The sequence below is a fragment of the Peromyscus eremicus genome, chromosome 8a, assembly GCF_949786415.1.
Source record: "Peromyscus eremicus chromosome 8a, PerEre_H2_v1, whole genome shotgun sequence".
NCBI lineage: Eukaryota > Metazoa > Chordata > Mammalia > Rodentia > Cricetidae > Peromyscus > Peromyscus eremicus.
In genome coordinates, this window is record NC_081423.1 from 62,582,924 (window position 1) to 62,606,472 (window position 23,549).

The 23,549-nt window shown below is 38.1% G+C and overlaps 1 protein-coding gene across 1 annotated transcript in view; it reads left to right on the forward strand.

The window, feature by feature from the left end:
- The window catches only part of Nf1 (neurofibromin 1), a 244,887-nt gene that overhangs the window by 26,327 nt on the left and 195,011 nt on the right, over nt 1-23,549 (forward strand). The window contains 5 exon segments of the mRNA XM_059271304.1: nt 9,855-9,863; nt 9,865-9,999; nt 12,723-12,806; nt 16,226-16,416; nt 21,609-21,715. Of these exon segments, the coding sequence (XP_059127287.1) occupies nt 9,855-9,863; nt 9,865-9,999; nt 12,723-12,806; nt 16,226-16,416; nt 21,609-21,715 (526 nt within the window).

Here is a 23,549-nt window from a genome sequence, read left to right on the forward strand (position 1 = left end):
TTCTGTAGACCAGACTGGCCTCAAACTCAAGAGATTCGCCTGTCTCTGCCTCCTCAGTGCTAGGATTAAAGGTGTGTGCCACCACCACTGTGTAGCTTTATTTATTAATTTACACTTTAATATACAAGATCTAGCCGGCTGACTTTTTACTTTGTAATTTTGAAACAGATTCTAAGTTTCTTGGACTTGCTTTGAACTCACTCTAGCATAGGCTGGTGTTTAAGTCATTGCTGTCCTGTTTCAGCCTCCTTAGTAGCTGGGATTACAAGTCTGTACCATGTTTAGTTTAAAAAACAACAGGCATTTAATATCTCAAAGTTCTGCCCTTCCAAAATCCATGAGTGGCTTAATGAAGTGTTTTTGTTTTTATTTTTTGAAACAGGGTTTCTCTGTGTAAACACTCTGCTGTCCTGTAACTTGCTCTGTAGGCCAGGGTAGCCTCGAACTCACAAAGATCCGCCTGTCTCTGTCTCCCTAGTGCTGGGATCCAAGGTTTGCACCACCACTGCCTGACAATGAAGTGGATTTTATTTTTTCAGTGAAGTGTTTTTTTGCTCATAGTTTTTTTTTTTTTTAAGATTGCAGACAAGTTGCAGTCATCTGGAGACTTGACTTGTACTATAGCACTCACTTTCAAGTGAAATCATTTCCATTTTTTTGCTAGCTGCTTGCAAAAGGGCTCAGTTCCTTTTGATAGGCCTGCTTGTCACATGACAATTGGTATTCTGGAAGGCAAATGTTTTGAGAGAATCAGAAGCCACAGTTTCTTTTAGACCCTTGGAAGTTGATGTACCCTAACTTCTGCTATCTTATATTACCCATGCAGAACAATTTTCATATAAGGTTCAAGAATTATACGTGATTATAGACATTATAAGGTAGGAATAATTATGGGCCATCTTGGAGTCTAGTTGGTCATGAAATTCATTTTTATAAAGATTTATATGTTCTTGAAAATTAATGTATAATCTCCTCTAGTTCTTGAGTATGATTTTTATGTGTTGTTTTGGTCAAGTTTAATAATTAAGCAGTTTAGCATTTCTAAATTATGATTTCTTTGCTCACTACATTGTGTAACTGAAAGAGATAAATGTTAGACAATCTTGCACTGGATTTGATTTTTTTCTTCTTTTATTCATGTGTGTGTAGTATGTGCACACATGCCTGTGCCTATGCATGTACATCCACAGAGGCCAGAGGAGGATGTTGAATGTCCTGCTCTATCTGCCTAATTCCTTTGACACCGGGTTTCTCACTGAACTTAGAGCTAGGCTGGTGGCCAGCAAGCCTCAGCGATCCTTCTGTCTTTTCCCTGACAGCAGTGAGGTTAGAGGTACATGCACAATAAGGTCCGGCTTTTGCCTGGGATCAGGACAGAACGCAGGCCCCATGCTTGCACAGCAGGCATTCCTACTTTCTGAGCCGCTCTGTCCAGATACTGGATGTGTCAGTTTTGTTGTGTGTGTGTGTGCTGTTAGATGCACGGAAGGTAGAATGCCATGCTGTGAAGTCATCTTTTGTTTCGTTACTCTTTCTCTCCCTCCTCCTCTCCTACCTCCATGTGCTGGACAAGCCACCTACCACTGAGCTACATGCGTTCCACTTCCTGTTCAGTTTTCTTCAGTATTTGGTGGATCTTTTTCCGTTCACTGACCATGAATCTTTCTGTGTTTGTGTTAGAAGTTTTTCGTATAAATAGTACTTGTGAAACTAGTTTGACTTTTTCCTTCCAACTGGAGTGTTTATTTTATTTACACTAGCCAGGATTACTGGTATATTGAACTTAGTTCTGCTACTTATTATAAGTCTTTTTTCACCCCCCTCCTTGAATATGACTTTTCTTTTAGGCTTATTTTTTCTTCTGCTTGAAGCATGTTCTTTAGAACTATTTTAAATAAGAGTCTATTGCAGTAATTGCTCTTTTTCTTTTCTTAAAAATATCTTAATTTCCTCCTTATTCCTGAGTCATAATTCCACCATTATGTAGAAATCTAGGCAGTTATTTTTCTCTTCAGTATGTTAAAGGTACCATTTCCTTTTTTACTGTTGTTATTGTTGAGAAGTCAGTTGTCGTTAGAATTGCCAGAATGATATTTTTCTCTCTGGCTGTTTTTAAGTCTTATCTTTTTTCACCTTCAATGTTACATTGATCTGTGTGAGTGTGTGTGCGTGCACACAGGTGTATAGGTCAGATGACAGCTTTCATCAGTCCACCATGTGGGTTCTGGGGATCAAATGCAGGTCGTTGGGCCTGAGGAGCATGGACATTACTGAGTCATTTTGTTGGCCCATCTTTGTTCATTAGCCCATGTTTTGTTCTTTGTTGCTGTGTAGTTTCATGAAAATGTTTTAGAGGGATGCATGCGTGCGTGCGTGCGTGCGTGCATGCACATGTGTGTGTGAGTGATTTTAAAATTCCTTGATTTGGAGATTAAAAGCATATGCTACCATGCCCAGCCCATTCTCTTTATTTTTGAAATACCATCTTTTAAACTTTCTTTTTTTTTTGGAGCTGAGCACTGAACCCAGGGCCTTGTGCTTGCTAGGCAAGCGCTCTACCACTGAGCTAAATCCTCAACCCCTTTTAAACTTTAAAACTGTCTTATTTTTGAGACAAGGTCTTACTGTGTAAGTCAAGGCTGTCCTCAAACACTGTATCTCCTTGCCTTTTTCTTCTGAATGTCTGGCATTACAGGTGGGCACCATCATGCCCTTCATGAATATCTTCTAGATATTAATAAGTAACAATCTGAGATATTTTCTTAATCGTACAGTATTGATTTGTGTTTGCTTGAATGTTCTGTTTTATATTAACAGATTTTGCTTTTGTTTGATGGTTCAAGGCTGTGTGTGTTTTATTTATTTTTTTTGAGACAGGGTTTCACTATGTAGCCCTGGCTGGCCTAGAATTCACAGAGATATGCTGGTCTCTGCCTCTGAATTCTGGAATTAAAGGTATGTGCTACCATACCCAGCTATCTTATCTTATCTATGTATCTATCTTTTTAAAGATTTATTATTTTTTGAGTTATGTGTATATGTGGATTTGTCTGTGGGTATGTGTACCTGAGTGTGGGTACCCGTGGAGGCCAGAGGTACTGGATCCTCCTGAGAGTGTAGTTACTGGCTCTAGGCGTGGGTGCTGGGAAACAAACCAGTAAGTGCTGTACACCATTGAACCATCTCACTTGCCTTCTAACTTTATTTTTAATTTTTGTGGTGCTGGGGACTGAATGCAGGACCTGGCACATGATAGGCAAGCCTTTCACCATTAGATACATCCTCCTCCCCATTCTCATTTTAGTATCTTCACAGATCTTAAATGTTCTTACCCTTTTTCTCTTACCAAAGGTAATTATGTTGGGTGTTGAATGCATTGTTTAACTTGATTATTGTCATAGTTATTCTTCTATTGCTGTGATAAAGCACAGTGACCAAAGCAGTTTATAAAAGAAACAGTTTAGTTTGGCTTATAATTTCAGAGAATTAGAGTCCATGATGTCAGAGTGAAGGAACAGCTAAGAGATCACACACATATTGATCCATAACCCTGGGACAGAGAGAGAGAGAGAGAGAGAGAGAGAGAGAGAGAGAGAGAGAGAGAGAGAGAGAGAGAGCGAGCGCGAGCTGGGAATCTCAGGAGTCTTTTGAAACTTGAAAGCCCACTCCCAATGACACACCTCCTCCAGCAAGGCCATGTCTCATCCTTTCTAAACAGTTCTACCAACTGGGAACCAAGTATTCAGATTTATGAACCTTTGAGGATAATTTCATTCAAACTGCCACAATTGTGGTTATGATTTTTCAGGATACTGAAATCATGTTATAAAAGTTACATAAAATTTTTATTTGCTAATTATGCCTTAGTAAAGTGGGAAAACAAATGTAAAAGTCTACTCTTTAGTGAGGGTTCATTGGGAGCTTTTGTGTATGTGCCTGTAGGGCAGGTTGGTAGGGAGCAGGTTGGTCGGGCAACTTCGTAGTTGTTGATCCTCCAAATGTAAGTCTTTCTGTGAAGATTCCACTTTGTCTCGGAGAATATGCCTTACTGGTTGCCTGGGAAGTAATGGTTGATTAAAGGATTAAGCCAAGAGGCTGGTAGTTTATAGTACAGAAATTTTCACATATTAAGGAAGTAATAGGATTATGGTGGAAAAGTTATTTTATAATTCAGGTTTTAAAATATAGGCAAAGGAAATGATTGTTCAATCTTTCCCTCTGAATTCACTGAACTGTCTGTACTTTAGTCTGCAGACTAGCAGGGACCGCCTGTTGCTCTTGGACCACAGTTTGAGGCACACTGCCCTGGGTAATAAAAAGGTAGTTGTTAAAGGCAGGAGGAAAGTCAGTGTAATGTAAATGGTTTATTCTTTTACTCAACAAACATTAATTAATTGCCTTAAAAAAAAAACCCTCCTAATCAAAGGATAAAATAGCTTCTGAGAAAGATAACTTTCTTGCTCCCATGGAACTTAGAATGCATGAGTGATATGCATTAAATAGTTTATCATCTAGCAAATTGTATTTATTAGAAGAATCATGTAGACATACTGGGGATGTAGCTTAGTTGATAGTACTTGCTTAGTATGCACGAAGCTGTAGGTTTAATCAGTGGCATCTATAAAATTGGGCATGGTGGTACATGCCAGTAACTTTGGCAATTAGGAGGTGGAGGCTGGAGGATCAGAAGTTCAAGGTCATCCTTGGCTGAAATAGTGAGTTTGAGTCTGGGATACATGAGACACTAGAAAAAAAATTTTTTTCTTGAGCAAAATAAATTTTAAAAAGGTAAGATCATTTAAATTTTTCTTCTATGGGTTTCTTTTCAATGAGCACTTACTATTTGTGGGGAAAAGTGAATTAAACTTTAAAAATATATTATGCTATATTATAAATATCTTTGGATATAATAGAATATTTAGATATCTTTGGGTAGTAGAATATAAAGAGTTTAGACTACATGAAGAAAAATAATTCCCTTTGAATTATCTGTATTTACAACAAATTATGATCTACTTAAGATAAAAGATCTTAACAAGTAGGGATTTATTTAAAAGAAAGCCTAATATTAAGCAAAGCACTGTGAACAATGGGTAGTTTGTTTCTAGTTTCACTCAGAAATTCTTCAAAAGGTCACAGGCTAAAACGTTTGCTTCTGTGTACATTCTAATGAGTTTCTAAAAGGCCTTTCAGACTATAATGGGGAGTAGAAATGACATTACATTTCACTTAGTGTACATACAGGGAAAAAAACAAAGAAAATAAGCCTATGAGGAGGAAAAGCACTCGACATGTTGTCTTTACATATCAGGAAACAAACACATTAAGAAATGGTATTGCACCGGACGGTGGTGGTGCAAGCCTTTAATCCCAGCACTTAAGAGGCAGAGACAGGCGGATCTCAGTGAGTTTGAGGCCAGCCTGGTCTACAAAGAGAGTTCCAGGACAGCCAAGACTGTTACACAGAGAAACCCTGTCTGGAAAAACAAAAACGAAAACAAACAAAAAGAAAGTGTATTGGACTGGAAAATAGGCTGAGTTGTTGAGAGCACTCATTGCTGTTCCGGAGGACCTAGTTTGGTTCCCAGCATCCACATGGCAGCTTATGGCCATCTTTAAACTCCAGTCCCAGGGGTTCTGACTTCCTTTTCTGGCCTCCAAGGACATTGCAAGCATTATTAATCCATTACAAAATTAAAGTATAACCCCGGAATATTGTAGCTGGTTATATTAAGCACGTTCCCCCAGAGTATTCTGTGTCTTTGGTTACATATTACATACATAATAGTGCTTTATGTAGTGCTTAATAAACTTAAAAATTGTGAAGTTTTCTTTTCATTTTAATGTCATTTTAAGTATACAATTGGCAATCAAACAAAATTAGTATTCCTATAACAAAGTTAAATGAAAAAGGTAAGCCAATTGCCAATTGCTAAGCCAGGAATAAATGGTACAGGATATGGCCAAACTAATAGTATGTGAATCACTAAAGTTGGGCAGAATGGGAAACAACCTAAAATTTAATACTGAGCTCATAAAACAGATATTACATAATCATTTAAAAATAATATAGATATTATAAAGACATCTGTAGGCAAAGGTATTAGCATGGAGCCAAACTAATTTTTGTCAAGAAATGAATTCTAGCTTTACTCTCCCCTGAATGCTTGAGCTTTAGTTTATTCATTTTCCTGCTATACTGAATTTACAGCTACCCAAATTTTATACACAGAGTCTTTGATCCCCTTCCCTTCCCTCCCCTCCCCTCCCCCCTCCCCTCCCCTCCCCCATTCTCCTTTCCTTTCTCCCTTTCTCCCTCTCCGTTTTTTTTTTTTTTTTTTTTTTTTTTTTTTTTTTTTTTTTTTAAAGACAGGGTTTCTCTGTGTAGCCCTGGCTGTCCTGAAACTTGCTTTGTAGACCAGACTGGCCTCTGCTTCCTGAGTGCTGGGATTAACCATGTCCAGCAAGAAGCCTTGATTCTTCAAGAACCTATTTATACTCAATTCACAAATGAAGAATCTATTTACACCTATTTACCCAACCACTATTGAAGCTCCAAAAGCCACTTCCCAAATGTTGTTTCTAGACTCTCCGGATATCTACCACCCTGGCTGGAGCCTGTTTCTTACCAACCTAAACTACAGTCGTAGTGTTTTTACAGAAAATGCTGACTCCTCTGTTTCCTCCTCTCCCTCTGTACACTCATACAGTACAGAACCCATCAGGTACAGCAGAGCAAGCAGGCATCTTTGTACATATTTGGGGAAATCTGATCAGGGTGAAAAAGGCATTCCTGTGGAGGAAACCAGCATAAGGCAGAAAAAGAATGCCTATACGTGGCAGGCTCAGCAGAGTCAGACAATGACTGGGACAAGGAGAGACTACTCTGCAGACGGAAGTGAGGAATGGGGCATTGGTTCAACCAGGGAGGAAGGGAGTGTAGGTCACAGGATAACAAAGCCCCCCCCCCCCCCCCCCCCGAGGTAAGGATGGAGTTTATAAGAAAGATATCCCTAAATGGGTGTCGGCACCTGAGTGAGCCCAGAAAGGGATGGTGGGCTGTGTGAATCTTCTGTATGGGGGGATGGTAGGGGAGTGTATTAGCATAGAGTTTGAGCGGGTTAAGGAGGATGTGCACATGGGGAAGCAATATAGGACAGGACATCCAAACCTGAGCATTGGAAGAGAAGAAAAAAGGTCTAGGGGCCTGGAAGATGACCGAGCAGAAAAGGTGCTTGCCACCAGAGTCAATGACCTGAGTTGGAGTCCCACAACCCACAAGGTGAAGTTAATTTCATAAAATAGAGAAATAAGATGATTTCACTCTTTCGGAGTTCTCTTGGCTGCCTTCTTTTTTCTTACTTACCTTTATCTAATCGCATTTCATTTACCTATTTTTCCCTATGGTCAATCTGGAGTTTCATTTCAGCATTTTCTTCTAACTGTAGGCTGCTTCTTAGAATAACTGATTCTTCAGTTGGATGGTTTAGAACTTTATTGCCTAGTGGAATTTGATAGCTGCATCATGTATAGCTACTTAAAGTTAAATAAAACCAAACATTTGATTCCTCATCTGTACTAGCTATGTTACAGATGTTTACAATAGCCACATAGAGCTGGCTAGTAGCCTAGGTGCTGGTCATTGCTGATACAGAGTATCATTGCAGTAAATTCTTTTAGTGGTGATTTAGAATGTACCACAGTTGTCCGGCGGTGGTGGCGCACGCCTTTAATCTCAGCACTCGGGAGGCAGAGGCAGGCGGATCTCTGTGAGTTTGAGGCCAGCCTGGTCTCCAAAGCGAGTTCTAGGAAAGGCGCAAAGCTACGCAGAGAAACCCTGTCTCGAAAAACCAAACCAAACCAAAACCAAAACAAACAAACAAAAAAGAATAAGCCTGCTATACCTGTCTCTATGTAGCAGTATCCATCTCCATTTTGTTTCTAAATTGGCCTACTCTGCTTTGATTGAGAATGTACGGCCATTGGAGAAATCTTTTTATTACATTCATCAGGCTTCCTGCTTCCTCTTGTGTATATACTTATACTACTCTAGTGTTGTGTTAAGTGGGTCTTACTTATATATGCACACATGCACACACTTATTTGGGAGAACCTTGTTCTCTCATTTATCTGTGGATCTGTGCAAGCTTCAGCTTTACTCTTCTGGATTCTCTGCTGATTGTGTGGAGGGGCTGAGGAGATTTACAAGATATATTGTTTTCATTTTCTAAAATTCTCTTTTCTGAGCTTTCAGGTTTTTTTCCTCCACAATCTTTATGTAATCCGGTAGCTTCTATACACTACCTCATCACCTCTATATTTGGTATTTTTTTGCTGTCAAATTAATCATGTCTTACTGACTTAGCAAAAGCTTAGGCATGTCACTTGTTCTTCTCATCTTTACTTGGGCCTCTTTCTTTTTTTCTTTTTGGTTTTTCGAGACAGGGTTTCTCTGCATAGTTTTGGTGCCTGTCCTGGATCTCACTCTGTAGACCAAGCTGTACTTGAACTCACAGAGATCCACTTGGCTCTGCCTCCCGAGTGCTGGGATTAAAGGCCTGCGCCACTGCTGCCTGGCCAACTTGGGTCACTTTCAAGTGGAGATAGTCTCAGGTGTGAATTTCACAGAGGAGCCTCCTTGGTTCTCTTTCAGCATTGGCAGGATCTAATATGAACAGTGAACTGAGGTCTGATACTTATGTACAGAATTACACTTGTGAGTTGTAGAGATGCATTCCTATGCAGTGTAATTGAGCTCATCCACAAGTCAGTGTAAATGTGAGCCCTTCAAAGAATATATATTCCTGTGAGATGAATTTCTTGGTTGCTTTGCTATTGCCTCAGTAGCATGATTGGTTGTCTTTTATTTATTTATTTATTTAACTTTTTTTTGGGGGGTTGTTTTTTTAAATCTTTTATTTGTTTTTTATTTTATGTGCATTAGTGTTTTGCCTACATGTATGTCAGTGTGAGGATGTTGGATCCTCTGGAACTGGAGTTACAGATGGTTATAAGCTGCCATGTGGGTGCTGGGACTTGAACCCAGGTCTTCTGGAAGAGCAGCCAGTGCTCTGAAATTCCAGGCCATCTGTCCAGCCCCTGTTTGGTTATTTTAATTGGAGTCAGGTGTTTTTTTTTTTTGTTTTTTGTTTTTTTTTCGAGACAGGGTTTCTCTGTGTAGCTTTGAGCCTTTCCTGGAACTCACTTGGTAGCCCAGGCTGGCCTCGAACTCACAGAGATCTGCCTGGCTCTGCCTCCTTGGAGTCAGTTTTAACTCTGTTCCTGGTTTTACAGTTCATTGTATCTGAACAATTGGCTGCTGTTCTCCATTGACTAGAAGTTTTCCATTGATTAGAGGTTTACAGCCTAGATTTCCTTGGTCTGTAGGGTTTTTGTTTTGTTTTGTTTTTTTCTTTTTTGGCTTTTCGAGACAGGGTTTCTCTGTGTAGCCCTGGCTGTCCTGGAACTCAGTCTGTAGACCAGGCTGGCCTTCAACTCAGAGATCCACCTGCCTCTGTCTACTTAGTGCTGGGATTAAAGGTATGCTCCACCACCTCCAGCTGGTCTGTACTTTTTTACATGCTTGAGTTCAGTGAGCACAGTAAGGGATTATATGTATTTGTTGCAGACATTCTTTTAGATAATTTGTAGCTGCTTATTTCCAGAAAGAAAATCAAACGTTGATAGACCATTTAGGATTTTCTCTAAATTCTCTGTTGTATTGTAAATTAGAAGTTGAGATAGAAATATTGGCCGTCATGGTTGATAAAGATTTCAAACCTAAAATGTGATTTTCACTGAAAAGAATATGTTAAGTAATTTTGAAGAGTAAAGTAATATTTTTCCCCTTTTAGCTTCCAATAAAAAACAGGACAGCAAAACACACATACCAAAGTCAGCACTGAGCATAACAAGGAATGTCTGATCAACATTTCCAAATACAAGTTTTCTTTGGTCATAAGTGGCCTCACTACCATCTTAAAGAATGTTAACAATATGGTGAGTATTTGAATTACTGGATTTTTGCTTTTTGGATAATTTGCTTTATTTTGGTTCTGATTTGGAAGTTTAGAGTAGCATGTTTTAAAGTATGGGAATATTTTCTTAGGATTTAAGATGTGAGTCATTTCATTTTATGATGATGAGCACAAGTGTAACTTTGAAATTTTTACTTTTAATCTTTCCCTCTGAAGCTTCTCTTATTACTCTATTTCATTTTCAGGAATTAGACTTTTATATGACTTTTGTATTGTATGTAAACTGACCATCATATGGATTCATTCCCCCCACTCCTCTTTCCTTCTTCCCTAATCTATACCTCCAGCTGTGTAGTATAGAATATGTTTTATTTGCTTTTCGTTAGCTGCTTCCTTAAATGTATTTATTGACCGTCCATGTCCAAATTGTGTAGTGTATAAACTGTGATCTTCACTCCTAAATTGTGGGATTAAATTTTATGACCACATTAATGAGTTTCCTTTCCTCTTCCCATAACCGGTAACAGATTTGATAGTAGTTAGAGAACGGGTGTTAGAACAGCTGTCCTCAGTTTCTCAGATGTTAACTGATTTCGTCAGTGATTCATTCCACTGTTGAAAGTTCACAATCCCCCCTCCCCCCAACTGGAACACACTCCCCCTGATCTACCTCTGCTTCTAGCATTAGCATTTCTTACCTCTCTCAGGGACCTCCCTTCCTCTAACAATTTCTAATCATTTACTTCATACTCAGGCAAACAACAAACAGATGGGGGGTTGTAAACTCCAACTCTCTGCACTTGTAATCTCACTTTGTGTTGTTTGTGCTGTGCTGTGAAACAACCTCTGGTTGTGATTTTGAGGATTAGCCTCATTGTCATATAGTCACATCATCCTTGGAGAATTTCTTCTTAAGAAAGTTGGTTAGTATCAGAGTTATAGAACTGATGAATCAGAGGTATGAGCAGTCCAATAGATTTTTTGTTGTTGTTGTTAAAAAAATTTCCCAGCTGGGTGGCAGTGACACACACCCTTTAATCCCAGTACTGGGAGGCAGAGCCAGGCAGATCTCGGTGAGTTCAAGGCCAGCCTGGTCTACAGAGCGAGATCCAGGACAGGCACCAAAACTACACGGAGAAACTCTGTCTCAAAAAACCAAAAAAAAAAAAAAAAAAAAAAGAAAGAAAGAAAAAAATTTCCCCCTAAAGACATAGGACCTTTTATTAAAAAGGTAAAGTTATTTACATGATGCATTTAATATTTTGCTGTAGCTCTTTTTGCCCACTGTGGAACACAGTAATAGAATGATATATGGCTGTATTCCCAGTTATACTGCAGTATTTATATTTGGGATCATCTTTAAAACTATTGTGATGTTGGCATTCATTTAGAACTCACTGAAAAGTTAAAGGGCCTGTGAGATGGCTCACACATTGATTGAAGGTAGAACCAAGTCCCAAAAGTTGTCTGTCCTCTGACCTCCACGTAGGCACCATGGTGAGCCCACACTCACACTAAGACATGCATCAAACACATACAATAAAAATAAAACAAAAATAGAAAGTTATTTATTTATTTTTTTAGATACTGGGTTTCTCTGTGTAGTCCTGGCTGTATTAGGACTTGCTCTGTAGACCAGGCAGGCCTCAAACTCACAGAGTCCCTGCCTGCCTCTGCCTCCCAAATGCTGGGATTGAAGTTGTGTGACACGACCACCCGACAAAAATAGAAAATTTTAAAAGAAAAATTATACTATGAAAACAATAATCTCTTGTTAGTAAGTAGATAGATGATAATAGAGTTCAGTTTGAAAGTAATGAATGCTTAAGAGTCACTGTTAGTGATGTAGTAACATTCTGTTTTGATAAGAATTAAGAAATAGTTGTTTTGTAGTAGGAAGGGATAGTTAAATGCTTAATGTAAGACTGGTACAGACCTCTAACTAATGAATTATTTTTAATCCTCATTGATTCATTACCACCTACCCACTCTCTTTATCCCTTCCCTTCTTCCTTCCATGTTTTTTTATCATGTAGCCTGGGCTGGCTTTGAACTTGCTATGTCCCTAGGACTAGCCTTGAGCTTCTAAACCTCTGGACACTATTCCATAGTGTTGGGATTACCAATGTTTTCCTACCATGACTGGCCAAATCATAGATATTTTAAAAACATAAAGCAGCATGTTTTACTGTTAGGTAGCTAATGGCAGGCTTTAGTAAATGCCTCTATTTCTATTTACCCAAGAATTTATTTTTTGAGTATTAGGGTAAAGTAAGAAATAATAGACTTAAATATCATTGAATGGCAGGGTGATGGTGGCTCATGCCTTTAATCCCAGCATTCAGGAGGTCTGGTCTAAAGAGTGAGATTTAGGACAGGCACCGAAACTACACAGAGAAACCCTTTCTTGAAAAACCAACCAACCAAACAAATATCATTGAATGTAGAAGACAAAATGGAAGATTAATAATTTTTTTTGATCTTTAGTCTTTTTAAAAATTTTTTATTTATTTTGTTTTGGTTTTTCTAGATGGGTTCTCTGTTGCCTTAACTATCCTGGAACTAGCTCTGTAGGCCAGTGTGGCTTTGACCTCACAGAGATCCACCTGCCACTGCCTTCCAAGTGCTAGGATTAAAGGTGTGCACCACTGCCACTACCCTGCTGATCTTCAGTCTTCTATATTCCATATGTGCCAATTTGTAGTGGAATGTTAATCAAATTCTCTGGTTATATTTTTCTTTTAGAGGATATTTGGAGAAGCTGCTGAAAAAAATTTGTATCTCTCTCAGTTGATAATATTGGATACACTGGAAAAATGCCTTGCAGGGGTAAGTACATTCATTCTACAGTAAGCAGGTTCTGTGAAATCAATCTTAAGAATAATCTGAGTACCAAAAGGTCAGTATGGACACTGAGGACACATGAAGAGTCTTTGTCTAAGATAGATGGATATAAATTTTGTTAATACAGTTGACCTGGTGGTACAAAATTTAGAAAAAATTACCACTTTTGGTAAATTACATAGATATCTAAGTTTACTTAAAATGTTGTTTGAGCCCCATTTTTGTCTCTAAGATTTTTTTTTAAGAAAAGATTTTTATGAAGAAATCACTATTTGCTTTAATTAATTTCTCACATCTTATTAGCCTTGTGGCATTGTGCAGCTGGGAGAATGTGATTCCAAAGAGCAAGGACAATCATATTTTCCCTTTTTTATGAGTATGGTTTCCACTTTACCCAGATCTTGACAATGGAATCTATCCTTCTGAGGATAGCTGCTACAGAACACTTGTGTAAATTTTAGCATTTGTAGCAGGTATATAGAGGAGTCACTTAGTATCAGACAGTTCTTTCCCAGGTTCCCTCTAAGAGGCTGACTCTATTTATTTTAATTATGACTTTATTTGAACTTTTTTCAAGACATTTTCTGCTGTAGAAAGTGCTTATATTACTCACTAGCCTTAATTCTTTCCCAAACATGGGTAGAAAACACGGGTAGATGTTTATGTAAATACATATGTGAAGATTTCTGCTTTAAAATTGTCTATGCCCTATATGTTAGTTAATATATTTTATTTGGCATAGAATACAGAATTTTGCTTTTTTCAGTTTGTTTTGTTTCGTTTTGTTGTTTTGAGACATAGTTTCTTTGTGCCACCACCGCTGAGCCAGAATTTTGCTTTTATTTAGCATAGCTTCTCTTTATTTATATGTTAGCATTCTCTACAGTAAATCTAGGGGGAAGAGATTTAAGACAAGTATTTGTAGATACTTTATGTGAATGAGTGCTTTGCCTGCTTGAGTATATGTGTACCATGTGTGGGACTGGTGCCTGCAGAGCCAGAAGAGGGCATCAGCTCTCTCTGATTGGAGTTACTGGTGGTTGTGAACTGCCATATGAATGCCGAGAGTGGAGTTCAGATCCTCTGCAAGAGCAGTAAGTGCTCTTCACCACGGAGCCATCTCTCTAGCCTCAAGGAGGAAGAGATTTTTATATGAGGACTGATTATGTTGTTGAGAAGAGAAAGAATGTTAGAAGTGGCAAGGATTAGGCAAGGAATTAGAAAAAAAAAAAACCCAAAAAATTCACATTCATAAACCTTTTCTCCGGGTAGGCTGTGGGCCAGAAAGAAAGAAAGAAAAATCTAAGCATAGTATTTATTTAAATTTTTAAGATAATTCATTTTTTTATTTTTTAATTATACATATGTGTGTATTTGCGGATGGGTCTATGCACATGAGTGTAGGTGCACTCAGAGATCAGAGACTTCGGATCTCCCTGGAGGTGGAGTTACAGGTGGTTGTGGCCCATCTAGCATGGGTGCTGGGAACTGATCTCAGGACTTTTGCAAGGACAGTGCATGCTCCCAACCACTAGGCCAAATCTCTAGTCCCAAAGTATTTTTTTACTTATGTATTATTATTATTACTATTAGTGTGTGTGTGTGTGTGTGTGTGTGTGTGTGTGTGTGTGTGTGTGTGTTGGGGGCATGCATTCAATGGTGTGCCTGTGTAGATCAGTTGGTCCTCTCCTGCTTTTACATGAGTTTTGGGGATTGAACTTAGGTTACCGGGTTTGTACAACAGGCACTCTACTCATGGAGCCATCCTGCCACCTCAGCAGATATCAAACCCTGACAAATTTTAGATTTATTTATTTTATGTGTATGAGTGTTTCATCTGCATGTGTGTAAGTATATGTACCATGTACATGCCTAGTGCCTGAAGAGGTCAAAAGAGAGGGTATCAGATCCCCTGTGACTAGAGTTCCAGATGGTTGTGGGCCACCATATGGGTGCTGACAACTGAACCCAGGTCCTCTGCAAGAACAAGTACTCCTAATCACTGAGCCATCTCTCTAGCCCCTAATATTTTAAACTCTTACTGCCCTCTGGCCATATTCCAAAATAGTTGGGCAGTATTTGTAAGTTTTACACTTAAATGATAGGAACTGTTTTAGCTTGGTGTCCCCTGTTAACTTGTAAAATGGAGTAGAAGAACAGAAACATTATTTATTATATAGTATAGGGCAGAATTGGGAGCCTGGACATATTTAACTTGGCAGAGGTCTTAGTACTTCATAATTTCTCATATATCAGGCACACCCATGATTGAGTTGGGTAGGATGGTGTATTGCCACTTTAAGTTCCCACAACTTTTTCTTCATTAACGTTTTTGATTGAGAGGTAATGTGCCTTGGAGAGTGATTGCTGATACTCTTTGGAGATAACCTAATTCAAATGATGGTGACTTTCCATGGTATACCTTGTATAATGTTATAAAATACATGCTAGTTTGACTTGGTCTGCTCTTGAAATGACTTCTGGTTTCTGGTTTCTTTTCTTGCTTGTGAGTTAAGAGATTGTATTCAGGGCCTTGTGCATATACCACTGAGCCATATCCCTAGAACTGTTTCTGGTTAGTACGAGGCCACCTAGGAAATAATCAAATAATCTGTAAGACAATTGGCACAGTTTCCAAAGTTAATTTCATGGAATGTAAAAATGATATATATGGAGTGTATGGGGGAAATTGCTCTAGAATAAAGAAACTGAAAGAACAGAATAGTCATGTTGTAATCTGTGAATCATTTTTGGATCCTCATTGAATAAAAAGCCATGGAAGACATTTTCAATGTCATAGAATATAGCTTGGGTATTAGATGATACATGGAATGGTATTATTTTTTGTATGTAATTAATGCTGAAGTTACATAGGAGAATATCCTCATTAAGATAAGCCGACATACATAAGGGCTGAAATATTATATTTATAACTTACTTTGAAGTGATTTAACTCACTATTATTTATAGGGTATAATATGTGTTTTGGTAAGATTGTACAAAGGCAGTGTGATCCCTACCTAAGAATTTCCCTGGATGATAAAGACAAACGATACAATGTATTTACTAGTGAATAAGAATATAGTCCATTGAGAACTCTCAGGGAACTGCAGGTTTACCAAAAGGGAAGGATCAACTGATAAACAGGAAGTGATTAGATGTAGGGAGCCTGTGAGGCGGGATGGAGGATTAGGCTTCACTTGCAATGACAGGGTGGAGATGTCTTCTTTATTGACCATAGATGGGTGAATGTGGCATATTTGAGGAAATGATAACAGTTGTTAAATTCAAGTGATGACTGTGTGGATGTTCCTTCTATTTCAGCTTCTCTGTATGCTTTAATAACAAGGAATGTTTGCAGGTACAGTTAAAGTTTTAGAATTATGCGATTATTTCTATTTTAGCAACCAAAGGACACAATGAGATTAGATGAAACAATGCTGGTCAAGCAGTTACTACCAGAAATCTGCCATTTTCTTCACACCTGTCGTGAAGGAAACCAACATGCGGCCGAACTTCGGAATTCTGCTTCTGGGGTTTTGTTTTCTCTCAGCTGCAACAACTTCAATGCAGTCTTCAGTCGCATTTCTACAAGGTTAGTGTATAAATCATGTGGGGTTATTAAGTAAAAAATTTTTAGAGTTCTTGTTTTCATGAAGAATAGTTAATAGGTCGGGCAGTGGTGGCGCACACCTCTAATCCCAGCACTCGGGAGGCAAAGCCAGGCAGATCTCTGTGAGTTCGAGGCAGCCTGGTCTACAGAGCGAGATCCAGGACAGGCACCAAAGCTACACAGAGAAATCCTGTCTCGAAAAACCAAAAAAAAAAAAAAAAAGGGAGTTAATATGAGTGATTTTTTTTCTGGGCATTTGTAGGAATTTTATGTGTTAATTTTCTTGACTTTTTAATTGTGTAATATTGAAAATTATGTTGGAAATACTGATGTGTAGATATGAGTACTGTCGCAAACTTGGAGAGGATGCCTCCCATGGTCTGGCCCTTTTTATATCCTTCTTGCAGTGCTGAGGATTGGATTCAAAACTAATCCCCAGCCCTGGTTTGACGTTTTAAACATACTCATTTAGATACAAATCAGGTAGAGTAGCTGAGAAGTATAGTGAAAATTCTAGTAATCCAATTCTCACAGCTACGCAGTCATAAGATCCCAAGTTACTTTAAAAATAATCTAGACAAGCCAGGTGGTAGTGGCACACGCCTTCAGTCCCACCACTCGGGAGGCAGAGCCAAGCAGATCTCTGTGAGTTTGAGGCCAGCCTGGGCTACAGAGTTCATTCCAGGAAAGGCGCAAAGCTACACAGAGAAACCCTGTCTCAAAAAAACAAAAACAAACAAACAAACAAAATCTAGACAATATAGAAATAGAAGGAAGTAATTGCAAAGTAGAATTCTCTGGAAAGTGGACTGTGTTTTAAGTGTGTATGAAACAGTCCCATTTATTGAGTATTCACTAGTATTCACAAGTATGCTATCTTGCTTTTATTCTCATAATGACTGATGTTGAAAGATAGTTACAGGCAAACAAATTAATACCACTCAAAAGTTAAGGTATTGTGCGGGTATGGTGGCTCACAACTTTAAAATCTCAGTACTTGGGAGGCAGAGGCAAGAGTATCTCAATGAGTTCAAGACCAGCCTTTACATAGTAAGTTCAAAGCCAGCCAGGGCTACACAGAGAGACCTTGTCTCAGAAAACAAAATAAAAAACTCCTACTTATAAACAAAAAAGTTAAGGAATTGTGTCAAATAATGGAAAACCCCAAATTTCTAAGCCAGGTGGGCCTCAGGATCTCCATTAGTTTTAGTATATCAGTTGTTTCCAGTGCTTTAAAAAATGTGAGGGCAAAAGAGATAGCTTAGTGTTTAAGAACATGTGGTACTCTTGCAGAGAACCTGAGTTGGGTTCTCAGTACCTGCATGGTTGACTCACAGCTGTCCAGTTACAGGTAGTTCAACACCCTCTCCGAACACTAGGCACACAAGTAGTGCACATACATACATGCAGAAACCCATATACATAAAATAAAAACAAACTTTTAGCCGGGCGGTGGTGGCGCAAGCCTTTAATCCCAGCACTCGGGAGGCAGAGGCAGGCGGATCTCTGTGAGTTCGAGGCCAGCCTGGTTTCCAGAACAAAGCTACACAGAGAAACCCTGTCTTGAAAAAAAACAAAAAAAAAAAAACAAAAAAAAAAAACAAAACTAAAAAACTCCAAAAAAAAACAAAAAAAAAAAACTTTTAAAAATGTGATTTAAGTAAAACAAAAAGAAAAAAAACAGGTTGGAGAGTTTACTTGGTGTAGCTAAAGGTGCTTGCTGAGAAGCCTCTTGGACATGGGTTCTGTCCTTGGAACCCGTGTAAAGACGGGAAAGAACCAACACCACACTGCAGTCATCTGACCTTCACACACATACCATGGTACACATGCGTTTTCCTTTATTTACACACACAATGAATTTAAAAACAAATTGTAGAAAAAATGAAATAAAAATTACAGTTTAAATCTTTACTGATAAGTCAAAATCATAATGATGATGTTATAGATGGGGAAATTAGTCTAGCCTGGTGCTCAGTGGGATGATATTATAAAGTAACTGTAACTTGTTTTCATGAAAATGGTTTGCCTTTCTTATACAAGTACTGCCAGATGGGTTCTTAATTATGGTCAAATACAAGGTATAACAACCTGCTTAGATTTAGTTTGACAAATACAAACAGAGAAAATAATCCTGTGTTGTACCAACCAGGGCTTCAATTACACTCACTCTTGTTCCCAGCAAGGTGAATGAGAATATGCATCAAACTCTGAGAATGTTTGGTTCAGTGTGGAAGAAATGATTGGCAATCTTTTTAATCAAAAAGATTGTTCTATAATTATGATTGTTGGTGACAATATTCTATGGTATTCTGTAACCTTAACAGACTATTAAAAAAAAATTAAAACTTTATTTAATCATATATTATTGGTTAATGTTTATGTGACAAAACAACATTTCCATGGCGTTTTTTTGTTTTGTTTTGTTTTTGTTTTTTTTTTGAGTAAGTACATTTTTATATTGAGTCACTATATGCTGATGGAGTGAGCAAGGTGACAGGGAAATAGGATGCTAGAAAGACAATAGAACCCTTTCAATTAGGCTACTACTAGATTAGTTTTACTATCTGAAAAAGTAGCTTAAATTGAAGATAGAAAACAATCAAGAAAAATACAGTTTCTTAGTCTATCCGTGTAGAGATTGTTAACATTTATGTGACAGAACAACATTTCCATGGAGTTTTTAAGTAAGTATATTGTTCTATAAAATGGAGCAAATGTGCCATCTTTGAAAACCTTAAGGGTCACCCAAGGCTTCTTCCGTGGGATTGGGTAGCATTAGTTCTTGTATAGACAACTTTCGTTGATTTTTTTCCAAGTCTAGTTTACTGTTCATTGCCAGAATAGAAATTCTGGCTAGAGTTTCATTGGTTTGGGGGACAAATTAGTCAGAAATGGGATCTATGAAATAAGTATGTTTCATACAGCTATTATATATGTGTTTTCATTTAGTTAGCACCAGAAATAGGAGCTGGTCTTCTTAGAGGACAACTCACCTAACAGAGTACTGTGATGGTTTAATTTAGATGGGGGCATCTTAGGATATTGTAGCTAGGTGACCAAACTATGCAAGTGACTTGAATAGCAGTTCTGAAGGTTGAGCTTTACATTTCATTTATAGTGACCATGTCCACAGTGTTCTTCTCTATGTGGGGATGACTGTAGTGGAGGTTGAGCCCAGGCTTTAGATGCTCTACCACTGAGCTACAGCTACAGTAGTTTTCTTATTTTGAGAAAGGCCTCACCAATTCCGGCTGGCCTGGAACTCATATTGTAACTCAGGCTACCCTTGAACTTGATATTGTCCTCCCTCAGCTTTTTCTGTAGTTGTGATTACAGGCCTGTACCACCAAACACAGCTTGTTTGGTTTTTTGTTTGTTTTATTCAGTGAAAAATTATAGCAAAGCTTTATTTATCTAAAGGGTCTTGTGTTCTAGGCTTATTCTCTTTAAAAAAGATTTATTTTTATTTTGTTTTATGTGTATGTGTATGTATGTTATTGTGTGTCAATGCTTGTGGAGGCCAGAAGATGGTGTTGGATCCCCTGAAGCTGGGTTTACAGGTGGTTGTGAGGTGCCATGTGGAGGCTCGGAACTGGAAGTTCTTTGGAAGAGCAGCAAGTGTTCTTAACCACAGAGCATCTCTTCAGCTCTCATTGTACTTTCTTATGCAGAAGATTAGTTACTTTACAGGATTTCTTTATAATTGACCATTCATAATATTTAATTTTTTTTCTTTCTGACAGGTTTCCTATGTAGCTCAATCAGTTGTTGGATATAGATGTTCTCCTCATTATTCAACATTTCCCATAAAACTTTTACTTAGCTGATAATCCTTGGATTTATTATTAATTGCAAATGATAACTGCAAATGATAAACTTTTTATTTTGGGGGTGGGGTGGGGACTTTTTTTTAAACAAGGTCTCACTATGTAGCCTTGGCTGCTCTGACACTTACTATGTAGACCTTGCTGGCCTGGAACTCATAAAGATTACTTGTTTCTGCCTCTAGAATGTTGAGATTAAAGGAGTATGCTGCCACATCTGGCTTGGTGCTATCCTTTGTTTTTAAATTGGACTTACATATTTATTTATTGGTTCTGTGATTGGGAGAATTAAACTCAGGGCTCTTCACATTAAATTATGCTTTCTCTTTATTTTCTCTTCCCTCTTTCCCTTCTGATCCTTCTTTCCTTTCTTCCTCCCCTCCCTCCTTCCCTCCCTCCTCCCCTCCCTCCTCCCTTCCCTCCTTCCCTCCCTTCCTAGTTTTACTGTGTAGCCCAAACTCACAGTCATTCATATTCCTGTTTTTGTTTCCTGAGTCCTTGGGATGATGGGCATGAGCTGAACTTGTGATTCCTGTAAAATATTTTTTCCTATATTATTTACACTATTGTTTTATAACATGATCTACATAGGAAATGCAGAATAGAGGCTTGTTCCACAATTACTTTTTAGAATGAAGTGATTCTAAAACTTGTGAAAGCATACCTGTGAGTTTCTTCTCTAAGGAATTACAGCCTTTTTTTTTTTTTTTTTTTTTTAAGACTGTGTGTGTTTCAGTTGTAGGAAAAAATTTGGGTAGGGGGTGGTAAGATGGTTAAGCAGGTAAAGGTGCATGCTGCTAGCCTGACGACCTGAGTTCAATCCCTGGAACCTATATGGTGGAAGGAGAGAACCAGTTCCTACAGTTTGTTTTCTGATTGCTAATGCAAGCATACACACACAGTAAATAATGTAATTTTTTTTTTTTAAAAAAAAAAGACAATTGGATCTCCCCAATTGACAGTCTTGACAGTTGGAGATTTCAGTCGTACAGCTGTATGACTTTTGATGTGACTACAGTATTTGCTAATTTCCTTGTCTTCAATTTCAGGGAGACCTAGACACATTTGAAAATGGGCTCCAATCTTAGAATTAAGTAATTTTTCGAAAAGAGCTGTGGCTAATGTGAGAAATACAATTCAAACCTCAGTCTTAAATATATGGATGCAAAGTTTACTGGCATATCATTTTTCATCATGTTCCTTAAATTGCTTGTATTGTTTAGTTTTTTAATAAGTTTGTTCTTATTTAATATATCTTCATTCATGAACCCATCTTCTGTTGAATTAGAATCTTGGACTGTTCTAAGACTTAAATTAGTAAATTATTTTTGATTTTTTACTTTTCAGGTTACAGGAGTTGACTGTTTGTTCAGAAGACAATGTTGATGTCCATGATATAGAATTGTTACAGTATATTAATGTGGATTGTGCAAAATTAAAACGACTCCTGAAGGGTAGGTTTAAATGTATATCTGCAGTTAACATAATTAATCACAGTATTATGAATATAATAATTCTGCTTGAACTGGATATCAAAATAGATGGTATAGTGTTCCTGTGAAATGGCCAGTAATGCACATGGCTGACTGATTTTGGACATTTGAAAAAATGCAATAGAGAACATGAATTTTATCTTAGTTTTGAGACAGGGTCTCTTTGTTTATCCTTGGCTGTCCTGGAACTCATTCTGTAGATTAGGCTATCCTCAAACTCAGAGATCACCTGCCTCTGCCTCCTGAGTGCAGGAATTAAGGGTATGTACCACCATGTGTGGCTGAGAACATGAATATTTTAAATCGTAGCAATAGAAAGTTTTCTTGAGCTACAGTTTTTGCTTTTAATAAAGAAGTTTGTGTCTTTTGGAATTTGATCCCTTAAGGTGACTCTAAGTCATAGAAGTTACCCATTTAACTTTCCTGGTGCTTAAGAACATAGTGCTGGTGAAGTGGTGCATGCCTATAATTCCAGCACTTGGGCAACTGAAGAAGGAGAGTTCAAGACCAGCCTAAACTATGTAGAGTTCAAGTACATGATGGGCTATAGAGTGAGACCTAATTTCTAGAAACAAAACAAACAACCAACCTCCCCAACAAAGGTATTAAAATATCAAACAGTGGTTTTAATTTCCAAGAGTCTCCTAAGAGACTGAGCTTGAGTTATGTAAGGCTTAAGAATTTTAATAGTTGTGTAACTATGGTGGTAATTTATTTGTACTGAAATGTGATTTTATTTGTATGTTAATAAATAAAGTTGCCTGGGGGTCAGAGCTAATAGCAAGCCATAGCAGAGCTGGGTGTTGGTGATGCACGCCTTTAATCCCAGCACTTGGTAGGCAGAGCTAGGTAGATCTCTGTGTGGTCAAGGATATAGCCAACGGACAGTGACGAGGCAGTCATGTGGTTGGTTTTACAACCAATGAAAAGGCAGAACAGAAAGTTTATATAAAGACAAACAGACAGGAAGTAGGTGTCTTTCGGAGAGGTCTCTTGGCTTAAGAGGCTAGCTGTAGCAGGAGGGTAAGGCTCTTAGCTCTGATCTCTTGGCTTTCTTCTTTGCATTGGTTCTGTGTTTCTTATTTAATAAGATGGTTGGTTACATCTACATGTAACAGTTTTCAAAATGCTTAATATTAAAAAAAATAGCATTAAGCTAGGTGTAGTTATGCCCAGTTTTAATCCCAGCAGTTGGGAGTCAGAGGCAGCTGGATCTCTATGAGTTTGAGGCCAGCCTGGTCTACAGAGTGAGTTACATCAAGGCTTCATAATGAGACTGTTTTGAAACAAACCAACAAACACCCCACCCCACCCCCTGACAAAAACAAACAAACAAACAAACAGAAAAAAACGATTATTTTATACATGTGTGAGGACTTGTATGCTGTAGTGCTGTTGTGGAGGTCAGAGGTCAACTTTGTGGAGTTGGTTTCTACCTTGGGTTCAGGGAATTGAATGCTAGCAGGCTTTTGTGGCAATGCTTTTATACTGAGCAATCTTGCCGGTCCTTCTTTGTTTTCTTAACATTTGGCTTTTTAGAGTATATCTGTATAAGGACAATAATGTAAACTTCTGTCAGTAGTCTTTGTTCAGATTTGTTATTTGCTTTTCTTTTCTTGCAGGACCTATACTTAAAATTGTGTACATACAAGAGTGTGTGCCTAGAAAGGGTATTCTGAGGGAAGGATGAGATTTTAAGGGAGATGGGAAATGGAATTACTGACTACATGTAGATAAGAAGGGTGAAGAGAGGACTCACTGGGGGAGAAGAAACCAGCTGGAGAAGTAGGAGGAT